The sequence below is a fragment of the Pyrgilauda ruficollis genome, unplaced genomic scaffold (genome assembly GCF_017590135.1).
Source record: "Pyrgilauda ruficollis isolate IOZ18807 unplaced genomic scaffold, ASM1759013v1 scaffold29, whole genome shotgun sequence".
NCBI lineage: Eukaryota > Metazoa > Chordata > Aves > Passeriformes > Passeridae > Pyrgilauda > Pyrgilauda ruficollis.
In genome coordinates, this window is record NW_024524266.1 from 12,308,259 (window position 1) to 12,331,205 (window position 22,947).

The window sequence follows — 22,947 nt, forward strand, 5'->3', positions numbered from 1 at the left end:
CACTGTGTAGGATGAAGAAAAGTTACTTAAAAAAGAGAAGAAGGAGGAGGTGGTGGGGAAAGTTACTTTACGCAAATGAAGTTTAAAGTATTTTGAATTATTAGAATGAAATTAAAATGCTATTTTAGAACTCAATATTGAAAAAAAAATAAAGACACTGCAGTTATTTTCAAACATTCTTGACAGCAGACTTTTAAACCAGGGGCTTTGATCTGAGAGAGACTTGACAAAATAGTGACAGAGAAAGTAAAAGTGAGGCAGTGGACTGACAAGGAAGGCTTTCATTGGACTGCTTGAGGAAATAGGATTATAACCTGTTTTACCTGCCCTCCTCCCTGGTACTGAATGCTGATCTGACACTTTAATCCTGAAATGAAGTTTCCCCTTCCTGTTACAGGAAATGTTTTGAAGTATAACCTGGTTTTCTGGCACTCTGAGGTCCAGGTGTGCAATGAACATTGTCTGGGAGCCCCACAGCAGGGAACACTCTCTCCTGGCTGCTGACCAACACCAAAGGCTGCCCTGGCCGTTCAGCCTTGGCAGCCTGAATTCCTAGCTCCACACCAGGGGACAAATGTAACAACCAAGTCAACTCCACACATTCCTTCGAGCCTGAAATGCAGAGTAAACAGATAAACACACTACAGCAATTAAGACTAGGAAGACTGTAAAATACAGCTAAAGAGAAGAGCTTGAAGTTGCTTATATAAGCACATCCAACTTGATGGGATAACTTTTAACAAAATCTTACATAGACATTGCAGCAAGACAATTTTGAAGAGCTGTTTAACTGAGTTGTCTCTGAAGTCCCAGAGAAGATAATCCAGAAGATAATCCATTTTTGAGTACTACAAAGTTTACACAAGAGTGTTTAAAGATTAAAAATATTTTATTTACACTTTTCTTTATACACATTTTATACATTTTTTTCAGCTTGAAACCCAAACAAAGCACATATGCAAGTCTGAGCATACTGTATCCATAGCAAGGGAAAATTACACTCTGCCCAAAAAAAAAAAAAAAAAAAAAAAAGACAAGAAAAAACGCTTTAAAACAGTTAAAAAGAGGCAATTCTTAAATTATTTAGATAAGTTTATAGCAGTTCTAGGGTAATCATTAGACAGGTAATCCAAATTTATATATGAGGACATATACATATCATTTTGATCTTCTATAGGAAAAGTATTTCCAATAGCTAGACACAAACACAGTACAGTTTGAAAATAACTTTTCCTGTTAACTTATCAAATACATTCTTTTCAATACAAACAATCTGATATTGTACACTGGAATTATGGGATATTATAGTGGAATTGCAACCTCCAGCATATAATAATTTATTTTAGAAAGATCTACAAAAATAACAATATATAGGGAAAAATATTTAACATAAAAACATAATTCACTCTTCCCTTCACCTGCTCCAACATGACATAAAAGTTAGGTGGATCCCACTGAGGTAATAAAAGCCCCCCTAAATACAGCTAACTTTACAGTCCTACAGAGCACTTCATTTCCTATACTTACAGTAAGATTTTTCTACCAGAGCCATAAATAAAAACTATCTGCAAATAGAAATTATTTTCCCCTAGCTACCAACTTAATATTAATCCAAAGGTATTTAAAATTGATTTTCAAAAGCTATTTTTTAAAGACTACATAAATTGAACTTAGAGAAGTGTAAAAAAATTAGTAGAGGGACACACAGGAAAGCTGTGCTCAAAGCAAATTAGTTTTTCCGCCACCTGCCACATCCAACTATGTTTTATGAAGTTTACCCACACAAAATGGAAATTTTCAAGTTACTCACCAACTTTCAAAAATAGAATACAGATGCAAAAGTAGTCATTAGCATTTATTTTAAGCAGCTTTTAGTTGTTTAACAAACATGAAAATCTCAGAATGTTAGCTACAGGACACCAGCAAGCTCTGTTTAAATAATGATGTATTTTCCAGTTATGTTCTTTCCCACTCTCCTTCAGTAAACCTTGCCACATGTGACAGATGCTTTTTCAAGTAACTTCACCACCTATATATATATATTTATTAGCAGGAGAGCAGGAGGGATGTTTTCTTTGATGACCCCAACCCTATAAACCCTTAAGCACAGGCTTAGTAACACATGTGCTTACATGTTTTCCTTGAAGTTTGAACAGAAACCTTAGAGTTTTCTGTTTCTTTGTATTGGACTATTCACATATGTGAAGTCCACACCTGAAGTGTTCAAAGTATCTGGGGCTCAATTCACTACTTATTTTTTTTAAGAAAAAGTATATTAAAAAGGCAGAATACCTCTACAAATGTGACTACTTCTAAAAAGACTTTGACATATGCAGGCTGACACAAACTACAAGTTTATTTTAAAGAACTGTTAAGTGTCTCCCTTTGCTAAATAATGGACATAACGACTTAAGTAATGGGGCTTTTTATATCAGTTTGAATTTGCACCTGCTGAATTTTATCTTTGTTTCCTGAGTGTCAAGTGAAGCTTCATCCCTGACACAAGCAGTTACCATATTATCAGCATGAGGAAATGCAGCATGGGATTCTAAGGCAGGAGGGCCTCAAGAATCAATAGCTGCAAAGCTCAGGAACCAGGGAAATATTACAGTCAAACCCTCAGAGCTAGTTCTAACAGGACTGCTATCATACTGCAGGAAGTAGGGCATCCACATTTTTCAAAAGAAAGTAACATTAAAGCAGGTTGCCAGATAGCTCATATGCTGCCACTTGCTAGCAGTGCTTTCTGAAACAGCAGGACCTCTGTAAAACCAAGGTCTGCCTTCTTTCAGCTGAATTCATGGGGAAAAAATACCTAAGGTTTCTTTCTGCCAGCTGATTGGTGATTCCACTGCCTCTCACAATGAAACTACCAACACTTTGTGGCAGAAAGTGAGCTATTTTTTCCTTATGCAGTACTTATAAAAAAAAAAATCTGCCCCCTAAAACCAGACCTAGGAGCATGTGAAATGGGAACTGGCAGTATCCAGTCCCTTTACAGGAACACTGTGCTTTTTGTCCATTATCTCGTTTGAAAAGAATATTTCTTCCTGAAGTTGGTTGCTAAATTAGGAAATGAAGCTGATACATTTTTTCTATAGATGTGAAAAAAAAAAAAAAAAACAAACCTAGACTGCAACTCACTATGTCCACCTTTCTAAAAAAGGAAAGTACATTTGCTTTTCAAAGCAAGTCATATGTTGAATTTTAAATATGTGGGTGACATTAGATTTGCTGGTATTCCATTATGGGATGGGAATAGGAGAACCTCCCCAAATCTAATAATCAAAGATCATAACTTAGCTACTCCTTGACAAATGAGAGGCATTTAAATATTTTTTAAAACCTATCTTAATCTGACCATAATGCTCAAGGCAATTCTTATTAGCCATCTTAGGTTTGTTCCTATTAAGGTACTAAATTATCTGGAGCTAAATACGAAGAGCAAACATTAAAAAAAAATCAATTAAAAACCCCTCCAAGTAACCAAAGCAACTGTCTCAAAAGTTCCATTATAGTATAAAGGAGAAGAGAAGCTAATTTTTCTATTTCAGGTCTGAAACAATGAAAGCATGGTAGATATGTAAATTGACAAAACGTTCTCACATATCCCCACCATTTTAATCCCAAGCAAATTCGAACCATCCCTAATGCTGGAAAGGTTACAGCCAGCCTCTCAATGGAGACATAGCTTCAGGGAAGCTGAAACCAACAGTTCAATTATAATTTCACAGAACAATTACTACTACAATCCTGAACAAGATCTTTCAGAACTGGGCACCTGAAGGTAAACATGAGCTTAAAAGCAGAGCACCAAAACCCATCTGGCTCTTCATTTTTCAAGTGTCAGCACTCACCAATTACTTTAGTGGCAGTTGCTGAGTGCACAGAGCTTCAGAAGGTGCTTAAATGCAGACTCAAAAATGGAACTTGAGAAACCCCTATCCTTACCATTAGCTCTAATAAAGTCTTGGCCATGTCTCTAAGACATCTGACTCCTGAATACCAGATATCCAGAGCCAGGGCTGCTCTCTACACTGGCCCCACAGAAAGTGAAGTACTCTACTCTATGTAACGTGCCCTTGACAGCTGCCTCACATTGGAATAGCTTGCTGCCCCATTAAGAAATGAGCTGGTGACAAAAAAAACCAAAAACCAAAACAAACAAAAACACCAAACAAACCAACAAAAAAAAAATCCAACTTGGTTTTTTTTTTGTTTTTTTTGGTTTTTTTTTTTTTTCTCTTGTGCCCCAATATTCCATGAACTAAGTACAGTCAGCACACAGCCAGCACCCACCAGTCAGTTTCTCTCTCCCCATGTAGGGTGATGTACACACGTCTCACAGTGAAACTGAGGTTTTAGTGTAAGCCATATTTTTTTTAAGTTAGGCTGTCAAGAAAGTAAATTAGATTTCCAATTCAGTAAACTGAATTCTTATTAAAAAAGACAAATCTAGCTGCAAACTAGTCTGCATCAGAAGGCTGAATATCAGTATTTGGTCCAGTCCCTTCTGGTGTAAATAACTTATCACTACAGCTATGATGGCAAACATTCCCTCTTTCTTTTAAAACATATGAAGATACTCTATTAATAAATCATTTCTAACAATAAACAAACCCTAAAAAGTCTGCTGACTTGCCATATAGCTCCAAATACCCACATTTCAACCCAGAACATAATTCCTACAAAGATACAGGAACACAATATGAGAAGTTTTACTCATTGTTTTAACTTCTATTATTTGAAACTTCATTTACACAAGTAGATGCTATTTTTAACATAGAAAATTTAGGGTGATTTTGGTCCCTTTGTAAGTGCATTCTTTTGAACTCCCTGAGTACTGTACATTCCTTTTCTACAGTGAATTCTGACTGGAAGATGCTGAATAAAGTGGTTTTGCATTGCTGCAGATAAAGTAAACACAACAGCATAAGATTTTACAAAATATGCAGCTCATGTTTCAGCATCTGAGCTATGTGCGAGCCTTCACTTTCACCAGATCTCTCCTTTGGGTTCTAGAAGTGGAGAACTTATATCCACAAAGATAGTCCAAATGCAGTTACTGTTATTATTTATGTCTTGGCAGATAATTCTTATCAATCTACTGTCATTTATACCTGCAAGTTAACACACTGGAATAGTCAAAGCCCTCTTGGACCAGCCATCTCTATTCAGGCACTCCAAGATCAGTAGCCATAGTTGTGTAGGTTCTTATAAAACAAACAGAAATTATACTAACAAACCAATCACCTAACTCCACATTTTCCAAACACAGTAGTTCTTAATAGTTAATAATTAAATACTAACAATAATAAAAATATCATACCACTTCAATATGAGTACTCATATTGAAGTGTGAGTATAATAAAGTATTGACAATGAAGTGTGGCATATCCAGTATCTAGTTCCAAAAATAACTGTGGGTCACAGCAGTGCTGAGCATTTGCTTATTGACGTTTTCAATTTCAACGAAAAAAGAAAACTGGGCAGCACACTGAAACCAAAAAGAAACTCAGGTTAAATGAGTTTACTTAAAAAAAAAAAATTTATGAAATAACAAATAACCAACAGTTCATTATGTAGCAACAATATAAAGAGTTTAAGTTTACTGGATCAATCCGTATATACTAAAGATACTTTGATACCAAATGAGGCCTCCAGTTTCACTTAAGAACTTTGAACTATTTAGCTCATGAAAGAATACCCTAAATTCAACAGATATGGCTGAATCTGTGCACTAGTTAAAATATAATATTGTAACTGCACATAAAAAGATGCATTTATATACAGTTTTTACAGTGTATGCACATGTGTGTATACGTTTTTTTACTCACCAACAAACACAACACAGACAATAGAAGGCAGCATAGAAATAGTGTTTTGAATATAAAAATGCTTTGTTTTCAATTTAGTAGAAAATGTGTAATTTGCATTTTGGCAGACTTACTCGTACAACTATACAAAACCAAGAGAAGGGTCATGCAAAAGGTTTAAAATTCTTTTCCAAAGTAAATAAGGGAAAACAAAAACACCTAGTAGATTTGACAGTACTTTGCAGTTAATAGGAAAAGCATCTAAAAGACAACACAAAATACAGAAATGGTTGGCTTGTTACTTTATACCTGTTTGCACCCAAGTACAGGTGATGAGCTGTATTTTGATGCTCAATAAAAAATGAAAATAACACCTTTCTTCTCTTCCTTTCACAAATATTTTGTCAAACTCAACTTATTTCAAAAGCATAGTGGAATAATGGCCATTAAAAAATCAGAACACACTGTGGACATAAAATGTTACCAAAAAAAGCAGACTCAAAAATATATTTTTTTTCTCATACTTACAATTACATTTATTAAAAAAAAAAAAAAAAAAACAACAAAAGCTTTCACAAGGTCAGACCAACTATCACCTTTCCTAATGAACTTGGTAAGTACACTCCCTGTACATCCTGTTTCTCTTGAGCGTTGAACCATTGTTCTTACACACAAGGAAATGTCTCTGCAGGAACTGGTTTGTAATTTTTTTCAACAAATTAGTATAGCTCTTTTGTATTTGACTGGGTTGTTCATTCTGTTTTAGCTGCAACGTCTAACATGCTCCAAAACATACTCAGGGAAGTGCAGGCTGCAGACCTGCAAGCCATCCAGCTTGCACGGCATCCTTGGATATTCATCTTCTTTCCATTTGTTTTCCTCTGGATCAAAAGTGAGAATTGAATCACTGTAATGACCATTGTAACAAAGGCCTCCAAGAACCATTATCTGTTTGTCCAGAACAGCTACGCCATGACCACTCCTACCTATTGGCATAGAAGCCAATATAGTCCATTGATCAGTATCGGGGTCATAAACCTCTGTAGATGGACATCCTTGAGATTCAAAGGAAGCTCTCAAGATCACACAGACACCACCAAAGACATAAAGCTTACCATTGTAAGAAATCATTTTGTGAAAGCATCTGGCATAATTCATTTTGCATTTGTTCTCCCAACAGTTAGTGACCACTTGAGTTCTCCGTGTTCGCTGCTCTACTGTCCCTTCTTTACTGGGATCAAACACACACACTTGCTTAGAAGTTGAAGATGATGTAATTCCACCAGTGATATACAACTTGTTACCAAGCACAGTCCCTTCATGTCCGTACTTATTGACTGGATAGGGATCCACAAATTCCCATTTATCTTCAGTAATATCATACCGTTCAGTGGAGTAAAACGTTTCATCCCTGGTTCTCCCAGCCACTGCATAAACATACCGGCCAATCACTCCAACAGCAAACTCAGAACGTGGCACAGACATGTCTGCCATTCGTAACCAAGTGTTCTGTCTTGGGTCATATCTAAACACTTTGGATGAAGCATGGAACTCACCATCTGGCCCCAGTTCTTCCCCACCTAATAAGAACACGAAGTTATTCACAATGGCAAGGCAGTCTGGTCGTAAAGGTACTTGAGGACCCTCTAGTTCCCACCAGACCCTCGGTTTGTGCAAGAGAAGAATTTTACTGTTTACCATACTGTGTCCTATCATTCCTCTAAATACTGCAGTCTGGGGTTTGGCAGAACGAATTTTGTTCGATTTCATTTCCATCAAAGGCTGTTGGTGAACGCTATGAAAGTAATTCATGGCTTGCTCAACCTCATGTCGCAGCTGCCGGGAGTATCGATAAAACTCTGATGTTTTTACCTATGAATACATTTAAAAGATATTAAAATTCTGACCGAGAGAAACAATCCAGAAAATCTAAATCGCTATATGTCATTAGAAGATTATTTTACTTTGTTTCATTCAGGCAATCTTGAGAGCAATTGCATTTATGCATGAAGTTTTAAACTGATGTATTGTTATCCAAAATCCAGAAGGCAATTTAGTGATTAAGAGCAGTGACTAACATTTTCAGCAGAATAATCACATGCAGAATTTATGCTGGAATTAGGCACAACTGAAATCCCCAGGTCCAAGTATCATTATTCCTTCTCCTGAAAACAGCTTCTGTTCATCTTCTGCTTAATCAATAAAGTACCCAAATTAAAAATTCCATCTTTTCCTGGGTTCCCAAGACACTCTACACACCCATTCTGTGATTACTAAGGCCTACTCTGCTTTTTTTATGAATTCTCACAAATGAAGCCTGAGCTCTCAATGCTAGGCTATGCTCACAGGGCTATTTAATTTCCTTGGGGTGGGAAGGGAAGGTACCTAACCACCTTCCTGCAGAATATGTGCTTGCACCAACCACTCATCATGATGATGGCCTTAGGGCTTCCCCTCTGTGAGTCTCCACGTTAACACATGCCTTCAAGAAGGAAACATCTCCACCTATAATCCTTTGGTTGTGCATTTCTTTGGCAAATTGCAGAGGTAGGTTTGAACTTCCACTTCCCAGGTGAGAGTTACAACCTAAAAGCCATCCCTCTTCAGTTTTATTGGAGTTGCTGGCACAGGGGAAAATAAGAATTCCTTCAATTCACTTGAAGCCAATTCAAGTGCCTGAGGCTGGTCCTGAGACCATTTCAAAACACATTCCTGTCTTGAACATTTTAATTAATCTAGCTCAAGGCAGTCCTCAGCTCACCATGGGAATCTCTTCAGAGGTGCACCCTTCCTGGACAGTCTGGTGTAACACAGCATTCTGAATCACACTTCTAAAACAAATCAAAACCTGCTAGATGTTGCCAAATCCACAAACCCTCCATCAGATTTGATCCTAAATCCCAATTTCTTTCATATAAAATTGGATTGCTTTCAAACAGCCCAAAAGCCTTTAGTATACAGCAGCTCCAAATAAGATGCAATGCTCTGAAAAAAAAAAATCAGAGGCCACTCTGAAATTTCAAGTGATCACAAGGTAATACCAGGAGCAACTATTTTTAAGTATCTTTTACCCCACCTCCTCCTATCCTCTGTCCCAAAGAACAAATGCCTCAGGGGGGATGGTATGAATTTTGACATAGATGGAAAGCAATCTGGAAATTAATGTTCTTTATACCTAGTGAATAAAGTAGCTGCTTGTTCCATAAACACATACCATTAAAATTTTGTTAGCCATCTGGTAATCGTATCTTCCTTGTGTAGTAATTAAGATGTTCTGCTGTCTAAGAAGGAGATTGTTTTAAAAAATCTTTTGAGCTGCTATTATTGAACACAATTTTCACACTTTTTGAGACAGTTCGAAACACCAGATTTCAAAAAGAAAACTGAATATTAACCTACTATTGCAAAGCAATATATTGCTCAAGAGTTAGAGTGACTTGGTGTTATTTACACTTTTTCTTTCCTCCACTTTAATTTTGACAAGTTCAACTTGTCTTTGTTTGGAAAAAAGGAGGTTGGTCACATGCAGATCATGTATATTATTCCTGAAGCAATGTCCAGCCTCTGTCTACTGTTTTTACCAGAAGTGATTTTGGAGCAAAAAGGTGTATTCAGGTATGGTACTTACAGAAAACCCACAGTAAGCCCAACTCTTCTGGGAGCAACAGCTCTATTTTCTTGTTGCAAATAACTAATATATCAAGCAAAGACAGATTTGCTCATATAGTATTTGTTAGAATAAACCATATACCTTGCCTGACTGAAAAGACTGAACATAAATTACAGAAAATATGCTGGCAGGGAGAACCACAGCACACAAAAATGGTAACAGATAAAGGTTAAAAAAAATGAAAAAGGAAGTTAAAATAACTTAACAGAGAATTGTGGCTGGGCTACTTTACCCTTAAAAGGAACTTTCAAATTCTAAACCAGCAGGACTACTTCAGGTATTTCCAAACTGGAGCTATCCTCTTTGGAGTTAAATAAAAACATAAATTATCTTTTTTCCACCTATATGCAGTTCAGGTTTTCTTAGACAATTATGGAAGAGAACAGGATCAACATGCTTACAATGTGAAGCATATCAGTAAAGACTGGCAGAGATGGAAATTTTTTTCTTTCTCCCTCAGCATTTATAACTCTGTTATTAGATCTAGAAATTGGAATGCCAGCCAGAAACTGGAATTAAAATAAGCCTACAACCTCATCACTGTACTCCTCCACATAGCCTGAATCTCAACCCATGAGAGCATGCCAAAGGAAACAAGGAGTATCTCTAATTCCAGAGAGAGACCCTCAAGACAAGAGAATCAAACAATTTGTTTACTACTGCTTATCTTGACAAAGGCACTCATGTCAAAGCAAAGCCTCAAGCTCTTACCTTAAATGAAAGAGACATGATGGAGCAAATGCAACTCCCAGTTATTAACACCCCTCTGTGACTGAAGATCACGGGGAAGCTTCGACAAGCACAAGTTTGAAGAGCTGAACATGAAAATACACAAGCACTAGCAATTCTTACAATATGCAGAAAAAAAAGAAAAATCCCACAAAACAAGAGTGATCACTTCTGGTAAGAAAAGGTAGCTGGAGCATTCCTAGACTTGGCTGTCAAGGAAAAATATCCCTGGTTTTAGCCATCCACCTTTCACCAGCATAACCAATGCCATACAGGAGTAGTACCTCTCCTGAGGCTCAAATGATCCCTAAGATGAATGTTAGGATATGCCTATAGGAAAGTAGAGACTGCTCACTTGCTTAATGCAAATGAAAACAAAGAAAATGTAGGTCATTTGACCCACTTTCAGTCACACACTATGAAATATTCCAGAAATATTTGAAAGCCCTGTTCAGCCCCTAGTAAGAAAAACCCTCTGCCTACACTTTCAAATAATTTAACAGTAATTTTCATGACTTGTGTATACAATCAAAAAAACATTAAAGAAGCATTAAAATTTAGGTATTTTGGTATTTAAAACAACTGTGAATGTTGTTGTGAATGTCAGCAGATGAAAGCCCATGGCCTTCTGCAGGAACTTCTATCTGACACCCCAACATGCAGAAGGAAAGCCTTCAGCTTTCAAAAGTAGGCTCTGCCACTACCTGTAAGTAGCAACAAGAAGTTAATCAGCAAATATCAAAGTGCTTATCAACAGACCAATTTTCCTGTTAAGTTCAAATGGAGAAGCTCTGGAAGGAATGTGTCCATAATTACCAACACTCCAACAGAACATACAGACTTTGGCAAAACAGGTGGAAATGTACAGCAATTGTCAGGAACCCTGAAGTAAAACAAATGTGCATTCCTTAAGAGTACATCACTCTGAATTGATAAAAATAAATATATAAATGCTTCAAAGCATTTTTGAAGTTTTTCTTTAAACTGTTCTGTTATCTTCCTGAAGGGTCTCAAAGGCATTTTAAGTTGGACTTCCTTATCAACCCCAGTCACACCATCAAAAAAGGAATTTAATCCAAGTGCTAAAGTTTTGCTCACGTGATTTTCTTTACATTCTTTCCAATTATTTCTTTAATTCTCTGGAGAAAACCCCCTTAAAGAAGTTATGCTGGGACACAGCCTAATGTAAGAGTTTCCACAAGATCTCCGGAGATGGAGAATGGGAACTATCTCAGTGCATGAACTACCAGTGGTTCACAGTCAGTTTTTCTGCTACACAAACTGAGAACAGCATAAACAAAATAAAATGTGTTATTCCAAAATAAAAGATGTAAAAATAATTAAAAATCTCTACTTGCCCTCCATCCCTCTACTTGCCTCCTGGGGCATCCTTCCAGTCACAGTAAATTTGAACTTTAATGCATTTCCTCTTCTTCATTTTAAACCAGTGAAACACTCCATAAAAGTGCTGTATTTCCAAGTTAATGCAGTGATTAATCATTGGCTTTTTTCTGCTGTATTGAATGCATGCTTTTCTAGTTGTAGCAGCTATGGAAGTCTCCGAATCTTCCATTTATATTATATGAAGAAGTAAAACAAAAAATTAAGCCATTGCTTTCTAATTTGAAAAGTTATCCCCACAAAAGATCAGCTGTGTCCCACATTATGTTCATCAGCTTTTCTCCTCCCCAAAACCAATTATGCTATTAATAAGCTGCAGGAAGAGCAATGAAATGCAAGGTAAATGTTCTGTAACACGTTTGACTTCAGGATACAGACTTTTAAAAAAAAATTTCCTCATACGACCATTTACAGCCACTGCTCTATTTGTATTCTTGTTACTTAGGTTTATAAGAAAAAGCTTTCAAAATCAGAAAGAAAAGCTTCTTTTGAACTGCCCAAATGAAACAGCTATTATTTGTGCACCTGGTAACTAAATTTTAGTATGTTATTATATGGGGTGGCTATTAACTTGCTTCCTTCTGTACAACTGGTAAAAAAAATGTAGACAAAAACAAAAGCACAGAAAAATCTCAATGGCTCATAATGTCACTTTATCATCTCTATTCATGTAAACAGAGAATTGTTTTAAAGATTCCAACTTATTGTGCTTATGTTTTCTAAGCCTGCCAATTCTGCATGTGATTCAACTCAAACTCATCTACTAGGAGTAGAGAAGCAATGCTCCACCTTTCCAATGAACAACAATGGCATCAGTATCACATTTCTAAAGACCAAATTCTTACTTGAAACAAAACCCCAACCTTATTTTACTAGAGATTAACCTGAATCAAAACTAAAGATCCATCAACTCCACTAACAAGAATCCTTATTATTTTCACATCTACTGATCTCTGGCCATATTCTAATCACAATTATAAGCTGGTATGAGTACTGCTCAGTACCACTGAAGGGCTACTCTGTAAGAATAGAAATCACTTAAGTGTTTTCAGCCTAACCATAGAAAGGCACAGCCTCTGTGCAGCAGGGACAATGCCCTCAAATTGATTACTCAGCTGTTCCTTTTTAGAAGCTGGAAAAAGAAATTGTCAAAATCAAGCTGGAGTCTAACTCAATCTAACCTCTCAAATCAGAGTGGAGTCAACAATCCATATGCCACAATTAAGAAGCTCTGCATGTAATAAATACTGCTAGCAAATCTATTCACATCAACAGTAATCTTAACACCCAAAAATATTGAGCACAGCACCTATTTACAATAAGAGGGGCCCCTAACTTCATCCACACTTATTCTACACTTCAGCAAACGAAGTTGCATAAATAGATACACATGTATTACTAGAAATGGAAGTAAATGGGAAAAAAATAAATTCAACACATGTATGAAAGGTAAAATCACAGTAACATAAAATTACAATGACATCTCAAAAATTACCATTTTCTAGGAACAGAACAGCAAATATTCAAAGACAATATGCTATTCATCCTACCTCTACAACAGAAGCTGATGAACCTAGTGATTAGTAAATTTTTGATTTAAGCTAGGAATTAATAAGCATGAGCTAGTAATAATAAACCTTACAGACTGGACATAAAAAATCCCTGGGTTTTAAGGACAGATTTTGAAACAACATTTCAATCTGAGTAGTACACAGAAACTAAGTGGAGCTTAAACAGTATATTTCAGGGAAATCATGACATGGTTGCCTCCAGTAACATGGAGATTATCTCAGTGATCCAGGTGAAAGGCACTCCCACTCCTATCTCCAAACTTCCTCAAGACTTACAGAGCCATGGATATATTTAGTAAAAAGGAAAACACACAGATATGTCACATGGATAATATCACATAGTGAAACTTGTGCTTTTCCCCAAATACTTTGCCTTTACTTTCTAACTATTCCCTAAATCCGTACTTGATTTATATTTCCATTTTTCCCATACATGTACTTTAAGGGCTGAGGAACAAAAGGAGTACCTACTCACAATTCAGAAGCCATTCTTCCAGGACATTTTGTAGTAAGCAAACATGCTGTACCTTCACTTGTGCACTCTAAATGCACATCAGCCCCCAGGCATTAATCTCGACTCACTGATTTTATTTTTAAATTATAAATCTCTCAAAAAAATGCTGTAAGGAACAGAATGGCTTAAGAGGACAAAAGTATCCTTACCATAACTTGCCAAGTTAAATTATATAAGTAATTGATATCCTACAGTGACAGGCATCTGAGAAATGTGTATTAGAAAGATTACACAAAAGTACATAACAAGTCAGCCAGTGTACAGAAAATACAGAGTTTGGTGAACTGGAAGAGTCAACCTCAGACTGGATTTGGTACATTCATGCATTTACTAGGTGCTGGCTTCAGGAAAACGGTGGATTCTCTTTGTGGATCTCCAAAAAAGGGAGTTTTACCACTATTTCCCCATTCTACACAGAGAAGAAAGAGGCTCTCTCTGAGTTACTGCCAGAACAGTGAACAGACATGCTCTTTTATTAAAAAAGTAAAATGCTCTATATTCTGATGTTGGCTCCAACTGCAGTTGTCCTTTGTCACTTGTCCTGCTGGATAACTTAATACTCTCCTGCCAGTGTAGAACACTAATGCATTCCTAGCTGCAGTAACAAATGACATAATTAGCTCTGCTTCCCTCTGCTGAGCTGTCTCACTCAATAATCTGCACAGGCTTTTCTCTGCTCCCACATACAATTAACAGAGAGGGTATTACCAGATAAAGCTTTTACATGTAGGTATACAACCTGGCATGCTCAAAACAACTGCTCTCCTGAAGTTGTACCTATTGGGCCATTTGGTAGCTGTCAAGATAAAACATGAGAAGCACTGTATGCAGTATTTATACCAATGATATCAAAAGCAACTCCAGAAGTTATACCCAAATATAACGCTGAAGATCAACACACACTTTCACTTGCACTTAGAGAAATTTAACTGAAGACAGCTTGATGCTTGAACTTGCATCCCCAAAACTCATACTGCTGAAGCAGACTCACACAAATCCTGCCTTATCAGATTAACCTCAAAAAATATGTTGTGAATTCTGGAGGTTTTATTACTGAAGGGCTTAAATGATGTAATAATATGGTAGAAGTGCTATTTAAAACAAGACACTACAGAGTATCCTGCAGAGTTCTGCTCCTACTAGTTAAAAATGTTTTAACCCAATAGAAACATTACATTAGTGTTCTAAAATATGTTTAGGTATTTATTTTATGTCTATAATCCAATATAGCATCATAAATATATTTTATGTGTTCTTACTTTCTATACTCAGTTCATAGACACAGAAAAAGATACAAAATATAAAAATTCACTAGTAAGTAATTAATAGCTCTTATACTCTGAAATACAAATAAGAATTACTGCTTAGATGATCCCGTGGCCCTTAAAACCATTAAACCTGCTTAGATGATCCAGTGGCCCTTCAAAACAATACAACCTTCTCTGTATATTCACTAGATACTAAAGTAAAAATATATGGAAGATTAATTTGTAAGAAGCACAACAAAAACATGTGGTCTGAACTCCTATTAATTTGCTGAGAGGTGAAAAATAAAGAAGTTGAAGTTTTATCTTATAAAATTAACATTGTTGAAGCACCACAGATCAAGTAATTCCTAACAATAACACTGTTACTGGCCTGTAAGAGAGCTGCTTACAAAGTACTGTAATCCTCTGCTGTTAATAAATATTCAGAGATTCTGAAGTACTAGAAAACAATTTTTTGTCTGTTCTTCAACAGCAGAGTAGAAAAGGCAAGTTCTCACTTAACTCTTACTACATACAATGAGAGTTAACTATAAGATCACCTGTTACAAAGAGTCCTCTGATATTTCAAGTAAATCATTACATTTGATACCATCAATAATTTCTGATTGTATTATGCCTTGTGTACAACCAAGTGTATTTGTAACTTTGTAGGATCAGGCTTTAATTCCAGCTGCTGTGTAAGAGCACAAGCACTGAAGATACAACAACAAGAACTCTCTGCAGATTTAAGAGCAGATGCTACTTTTCATTTGTAAATAACTCTACCCTGTACTTAAGCCACATAAGATTTGCAGTTACTATTTTTGATTATACTGGTAGCAATTATCATAACATGCATCCTACATTATTATGAGCAGGTCTAAAGCCTCTGGAAAGCAAGAAGCAACTTGTGGAAAACAGTTAGGAATGTTCGAAATCAAACTAGATACAAGTGACCTTATTTCAAAAGGTCTTTTCCATATTAAGTCACATATAAACATGTACTGCAAACATACCTGTTCTCCAGCCACTGTAGGTATTATTGTCTAATAACCAAAGACAACACTTCTAGATGTTATCCTTCTGTGCTTTTCTTTATTAGAAAAATAAATGCTATCATTTTGTTCCTTTTCATAGCTTCCAGAATCTTACCTATTTAACAGCATGCTGCCCTAGCTAAATGATGAATCCTGCCTACTGCTTTTCAAATGCACCAACCTTCTCAAAAACACTGGATGGTGTCATCAAACAAAACCTGATGTTCTGAATGATGGTATCCGTATGTCTCCAGCGTCTTCTATCATGGCGCAGCCAGGCCTGAACAGCTTCATACAGCTCTATCTCTGGAAACCTGCTCAGATGATCATTATCCAAGTAAGACATGAGCTTCTCAAAGCTCAGATATGAAAGAAAGTCAGGTCTGGACATGAGTGGCACAAAATTCTCTAGCAGAAAGGAATCCAATTTTTCCCTGACTCCTTCGATGTTTACACCAAAATCATCCAGAAGTCTCATAATTTCTGCACAGTTTTCTAAGCAGATTTTAGCTAAGAGGAAAGAGCAGCAAAACTTTACCACCTCTATAAGCTGGACATACATGGCAGCCTGAAGGATTTCATGAACAGTGTTCATACTCAGTTCAATAGTTCCATAGTACATGAATTGGAGGACATGACTGAAGCCTGTAGCTGTCAGACCTTTCAAATGGATTTTGTCCTGATCTCGTTCTCGCATGTCTGCTGTGAACATAATCCTGAAGTAATCACTCTGGGTGGCAAGCAGTGCTTTATGGGCCTGAAATTGGTGGTCTTCAATGACAAGTGTGACATCAAGAAGCAATCCCTCCTCATACAGTGCTCTGAATCCTGCAGAGACACTGGTGTCATGGATGGAGGAGCTAAACCCTTCCACGTCCCCTGCCATGAATCACCTGGGGGGAAGAAAGAAAATAAATAAAAATAAAAATAAATCATAATTTCTAATAACATATTACAAGCTCTTCCTGGCCAGGTAAATCCTAACTGAGATTGCCTTGATTAGGACTTAAAAGTCTTCACCATTGTTTCTGTTTTGTCTCAGCTGAAAAATCAACTTAGGAAATAGTTTAAAACACAAACTTTATATATTTCTCCCCAAACCAATTATTCTCATTTTAAAGACAGGGTAATGAACAAAAATAACTATGCAATATGCCAAAATGATTCCTTACTCCAAGTTAATTCATGGTCATATAACGAACTAAAAAGGTTGTCATGGTTTTTTTCCTCTCCCCCTGTCAATCTTTCTAAAGAATTTATCTCAGGGGAGCAATAAAACACCCACTCTTGGATATCAAAGGTCTCAAAAAAAGGAAGCCAAACTTCCTTAACTCCAGAAACAAGCGTCAGTGGATCTGTACATACTATGATCTTAGAAAAATACATTTATTATGCTTTAAAATCTATGTCAATTTACTCAAAAGTTATTTGTAGGAACATGAACATTTTCACAGATACTATTTGAGATTGTGTGCTTCACTTCTCCTGTAAAAACACAGTCCCATCATGTTCCCCCCCCATTTCTTACTATAGTGATTAATATCAAGTTATGAGATCTATGAACTGCAAAATACTAAGGCAACAAGAAGCACTGACAAGAATAGGTCACAAAAAATAATATTCTGTATAGTGGGCTTAGTGAAGCTTAATTGCTCATTAAGCATTTGCAGATACAGTGTTACTTATATGCAAGCTATAATTAAACTGTAAATAAAAAAAAAAAATCTAAGAGTAGCAGCATCCTGGTAAAGTCAATTCAATAATCAAAATAAAAACCTATTCAGAATCCAGAATTTTCTCAAAATGTTGCTCAACTTCTTTGGGTTTAGGTAGGGTAAAGTTGCACAATGCAGCTTGAACCAATTAACAATTCACCAAAGGACCACAGCACACTGCATTCTCCTTGTCCATCACATTCCAGGACCTGAGCTCCTGCTGCCTACTTTGAGCCATTTCTGGGGTTCATTGGGCTTCTTCAGAAAGTCAATTCAACTCATAAACATGACTGAAAAATAAACTAAGAGCAGGAAGGGACAGACGTGAAAAAGACACAAACATGACCACCCCACTCCCCAGCACACACAAAACCTTAAACTAGAAATCTTTCTGCTTCCCAGTGAGCTGACTTCTGACTTGACACAGTGGGGTTTTGGCACAAGGACCAACCTGATGCACAGGGCAGGACACATACTCGTGCAAGAAGAGAGAGAAAGAGCAACAACTTCCCTGCTTGGCATTCATTTACTATTAGAATTGGCTCAGCTACTTTTGTTCCACTTCATCCCACCTTAAATTACTCTTCAACTTTCCCTCAGATATTTGTTGCATTTAACTCTGAATTTTCTATAACAAATAAAGCTAATAATGTTTTGGTAACCCATGTGAAAACTAAATAATACCAACACATTGGAAAAACCTGCAGATTCTCAAGGTCATAAAACTTCACACAAGTATATGGACACGGAAGTGACTCTAGGCTGGCCTGTGTTTCACAGCCTCAGAGAGTAGTTACCACTTACACCCACTTCCTCAAGCATCACATTCTGGCTGCTGCCATTGTAACAGGAATGCATTTTATTAGACTCATCAATGGTTAATCATCTTCTCTCCTTCACTTCTCAGCACACATCCTGGAAAACTAAACTGGAGATACCCTCTGTCTGTGCAAAACTAAACTAGTGAATGGGTGTTTGCAGCCACACCTCGTGGAATTAGCACCACTCCCACACTGCTGAAGCCTGATGATGGGCTCTGTGCACGATAAAGCCAGTGCTGGGAGTGTTCATTACTATTAAGGCCTTCTCACAGAATTCAAATTCCTGAAAGTAAGAGCAGGAGCAAAGAACAAAGACGACAATCCAATCACTTTCTCACCAGTATCCAAGATAGCACCTTCCCTTCAATGTCACTGAAGACAAAGAGAAACATGCTAACTGCTCTGGAACCTTGTATTGTGAGTCCCTTATTCCTCAACATCAAATGCCTACCAGAAAGAAAAATTACCATCAGACATTTTCTTCATTGTTGTCAACTCTTACACAAAAGCAGATGAGGAAAGAACCACTTCACTAATTCTTACCACCTCAAAAAGAAGCACGCAACTGAAGAGGAAGCATAAAGCCTGACTTTACAGGATTTTGCTTTCTAACTGGATTTCTGATATCAAATAAAAAGGTAAGGACCAATATTAGCTTACTTCCTTCTTTCATCAGAGTACTTGTAACTCCTCCCATTCCCAGTTCTCTGATGTTTAATAATAGCTGAGCTCATACCTCAGTCCTTCCTGTTCAAGAGATTTAATGATCACTTGCCTTTAACTGGGCCACTCATTTTCATAAAACATACAGCAGCTTAAAACAACTCTCCCTGCTGTCTGAAATCAGCCAACAGGTTCATTGGTTACAAGGACTCAGACAGTACGACTGTTACAGAGCTTTAGGAGACCAACTAAGACTCGGCCCAGCGTCAGTTCCACGATCAGGGTTAAAAATGGTAAAGGACAGTTGGAATTTGCAAAAGTGAGAATGAGAACAGAATAATACAACAATGTATCAGGGGAGAAAAAGTAAAAAATGAAGGAACATTCCCCAAGTAACAAAAGCAATTGTGTATTGCTCTGGAAATTAAGGCATCTCCCATCACACAGGTAATCCTACTGAAGGGATTTCTTCAGAAGAGTATGTGCATTACTGTGTACCTGAATAGCACAGAAAAACCACAGCAGCAAGCTCCAAACACACAGTAGGATCTTTGCCCTTCCTCGACACAGATAATTATGTTACAGGTACTCCTCAAATAAAAGGAGACAAATTAACAAATTAACTTGTACACAGGACAAGAAAGGCCTCCTTCACTACCCTCAAAGAAGCAAAAAGGAAAAGTTGGAAGTGAAGTTAAGCAGAGACACAGTAGATGCTCTCCAGTGTTGCTTTTAAGGATCAAAACAAGTAAATAATACTCAACACAATCAAACAAAAACTCCAAATCCAAAACAAACAAACCCCACAAACAAACAAAACAAAATACAAACAAAAAAACCCCAACCGAACCAGCACCAGAGAGTCCTGGGCAACTGGCTCTAGGTGGCCCTGCAGGTGGCACAGATGACCTCCAGAGGTCCCTTAGGACCTCAGCTAGTTGTGAATTTGTGATCCTGTTGCTTTTGCACAGACACTGCAACAATGTGCGGATTTTTTTTTTTTTTTTTTTGCAACCTTCTTTTTAATTCTGATTAAACAGAAATAAGACAAATATACACACACAAAAAATTTCATGTATATGTTATTATCCTTCGAATTTTAAATCTAACAAGGCAGCAATCACTGAAATACTGAGAAATAAAATCTACCTGTATTTAGGGAACACCCTTTAGGGTTGCAATTTTTACATCTCCCTACAGCTGGCTATTCCATAGAAAATATTTAAAACACTGAATCAGCCACAAATCTCCATAACAGTAACAAAGGGGTCACCACTTGGAAATTATCATTTCTGAATGCTGTAAAAATGTGGGTGTTTAAATAACTTAATCCTTCTTTTCACATTCCTGCTGATATTACTTTTAGTAGATCTACAGTTTTCAACATCAATGTATTTTTCCTCCTAAACAGCAGCAAGCATTTAATGGATTACTAAGCAGACATAAAACCAGTTAAGACTTCTCCTTACACCATCTAAAGAAGCTTCAGAATTCTAGGAGAGAAAAGCAAAAGGACTACTTGTCTCCCTGCATTAAATAAAAGGAGTAAATAGCCATTTCTTGGCATAAAGCCATACACATTATCAGCAGATAAATTTTTCTTTAAAACAAAAAAATGCATTGCCACTGCAAATACACAAAGGGGTTAAAATAGTACAAAAACTGGGAAAGTAGATAATTAAATGCATATTATGCTTAATTGGTAAAAATCTTCATTTTGAAAGCTAACATCCTCCAACAAAAGCAAACAGCAATGTGGTAGTTCAAACATTAAAAAAAGCAATATACAATACTCTCAAACCAAGTAATTTTTCTAAAGCATAGCTATGCCATTCCTCCCACACACACACTTGCAATCTTTGATGTAATTCTAAGCACTATTCAAATGCTGCAGTTATTTCCCAGAGGACAATACATAACAATTTTTTTTCATATTTTCAATAAAAATGGAAAATTCAGTTAGATTTTCTTCATGCATGCAAATCACAGCTGCACACTTAATCCAATGGAAGACATGGAGCCTGCAGTGGTCTATAGGAAAACTGGAACAAAAAAATTCCAATGTATAAACAATGAAGGGGAGGTGGGGGGCAATGTACATTGACATTCATTATTGTTCTGCACATATTAGAGCTGATCAGGATAATGCAGCACAGGAAGTAAGACCCTGCTGAAAAGCCAAAAGAGAAATACATTTAACCTTATTAGCTTTTCCTTACATTTTTTCCTCTTCAGGCACATAATGCATTAGATTCTACAGTGCTCTAACTGCAAAACCACTTACTTGGAACACTGATTTCTCATCTTTATTCTGCAGCTGTAATGAAGGTCTGACAACCCTACTCTAGACTGCTTTTTCTTGCAAAACAAGGAGAACCTTCTTTCCTCAGGGTGTCTGAGGCTCTTAGTCACAAGCAGAAGAAACAGAGTCTAAATGCACTGGCTATTGAGAAGCAAGCTATAGAATATCTGCTTTTGACTCATGCCCTCCTGGATTTAAAACCTCTCCAAAAGCAGTACTACCTGAAAAAGGGCCCTTTGAATATGTGTCTTTATGTAATAAGTAAGCATTTTCCAGGGACAGAAATTTATTGTCCTAGTTAAGTATTGAGAATACCAAGTCTAGCAGCTCAAAGGAAAATTTCAGATTTCCTTTACTGTTGTTCCTTAGTAACTCATTTGCGATGCTGAGACAGAATGAGCAAGATTTGTTGTTTACTAATTATGGAGCATTTGTTCATTTTACCTATCCCACAGATATTCTAAGAAATCATCTTTGTGGATAAGCTGATCAACAAATTTTCACATAATAGAACACTATTATCTATGAGTTACATCATAAAGATATTTCACCAGACATACAGAACCATGCTTCAGTTACACAAAATACTAAAATAGAGCTTAAAATGCAATAATCTCTTCCATCCACCAAATGCATGCATTTAAATGTAAATTTTAAAGCTATTATGCATGCTTTCTTTGGTGAGGTGCACAGCAAAGGCTGCCTAGAGCAGAATTCTTTGACCCTAGTTTTGTTAACACGCTTTTCTGCAGGAAGAGGACATTTCTCCATAGTCAAATGCTATACATATACCTATGAAAATACAATACAACAAGTATTTGAACACACTAGCAAACATTCACAACTGCACACATGGCTGAAGGCTGGGCCTTTGAATGCAGTGTACTGTATTGAGTAAGAATGCAATTATAATGTACACAGTATAAATAATTTATCCCCCAAATTAAACCTTTGTTTACATAGTTTAAAACTAAAACCATTAAATTTTGTCCACCATTTTTCATCATAATCCCCTACTAACAGCAACAGAATGAGTGATGTCACGTGGGATAGATCAATAACCAGTGGCTATCAAAGCTTTCCTTTGCTACAATTGCAAATGTAGGGAACCAAGCAATACATCCAGTTTCCATGTGTTTTATCTGAAATCCTTTGTAATTAGTACACTAAATTTGGGAAACAATTTATCTTCAAGGCATTGGTATGTTCATGTTTAAGACTTCATCCAATCCCTCTTGAGAATTCCAAAAGCACTGGATTACTTGAGAACGGAGAAGTTAGGAGCTTACCAATCACTGCCAGTCTGAGGAACCAGACTGCCAGAACTTAAAACTTGGCTATTCCTGCAAGCTGCCCACACTCCATTTCTTAGGGACACAGAGCTGCCCAGGACAGCTCCCCTGACAACCTCTGCCTGTGCTGCTGTCTGGGAGCAATCTGAACCAGCACATAGCAACAGTG

At 36.8% G+C, this 22,947-nt stretch overlaps 1 protein-coding gene across 7 annotated transcripts in view; it reads right to left on the reverse strand.

The window, feature by feature from the left end:
- Positions 1–870: 870 nt before the first annotated feature.
- The window catches only part of KLHL15 (kelch like family member 15), a 28,324-nt gene continuing 6,247 nt past the window's right edge, over positions 871–22,947 (reverse strand). For 5 of the 7 annotated variants that reach the window (XM_041472455.1, XM_041472459.1, XM_041472460.1 and 2 more), the window contains 2 exons: positions 16,167–16,878; positions 871–7,688 (listed from right to left, as the gene is read on the reverse strand). In XM_041472455.1, the coding sequence (XP_041328389.1) occupies positions 6,579–7,688; positions 16,167–16,871 (1,815 nt within the window). In that variant the 5' untranslated portion in view covers positions 16,872–16,878 and the 3' untranslated portion in view covers positions 871–6,578. The remainder of the gene's footprint in view (positions 7,689–16,166; positions 16,879–22,947) is intronic. The other 2 variants (XM_041472461.1, XM_041472462.1) reach the window with 2 other exon arrangements.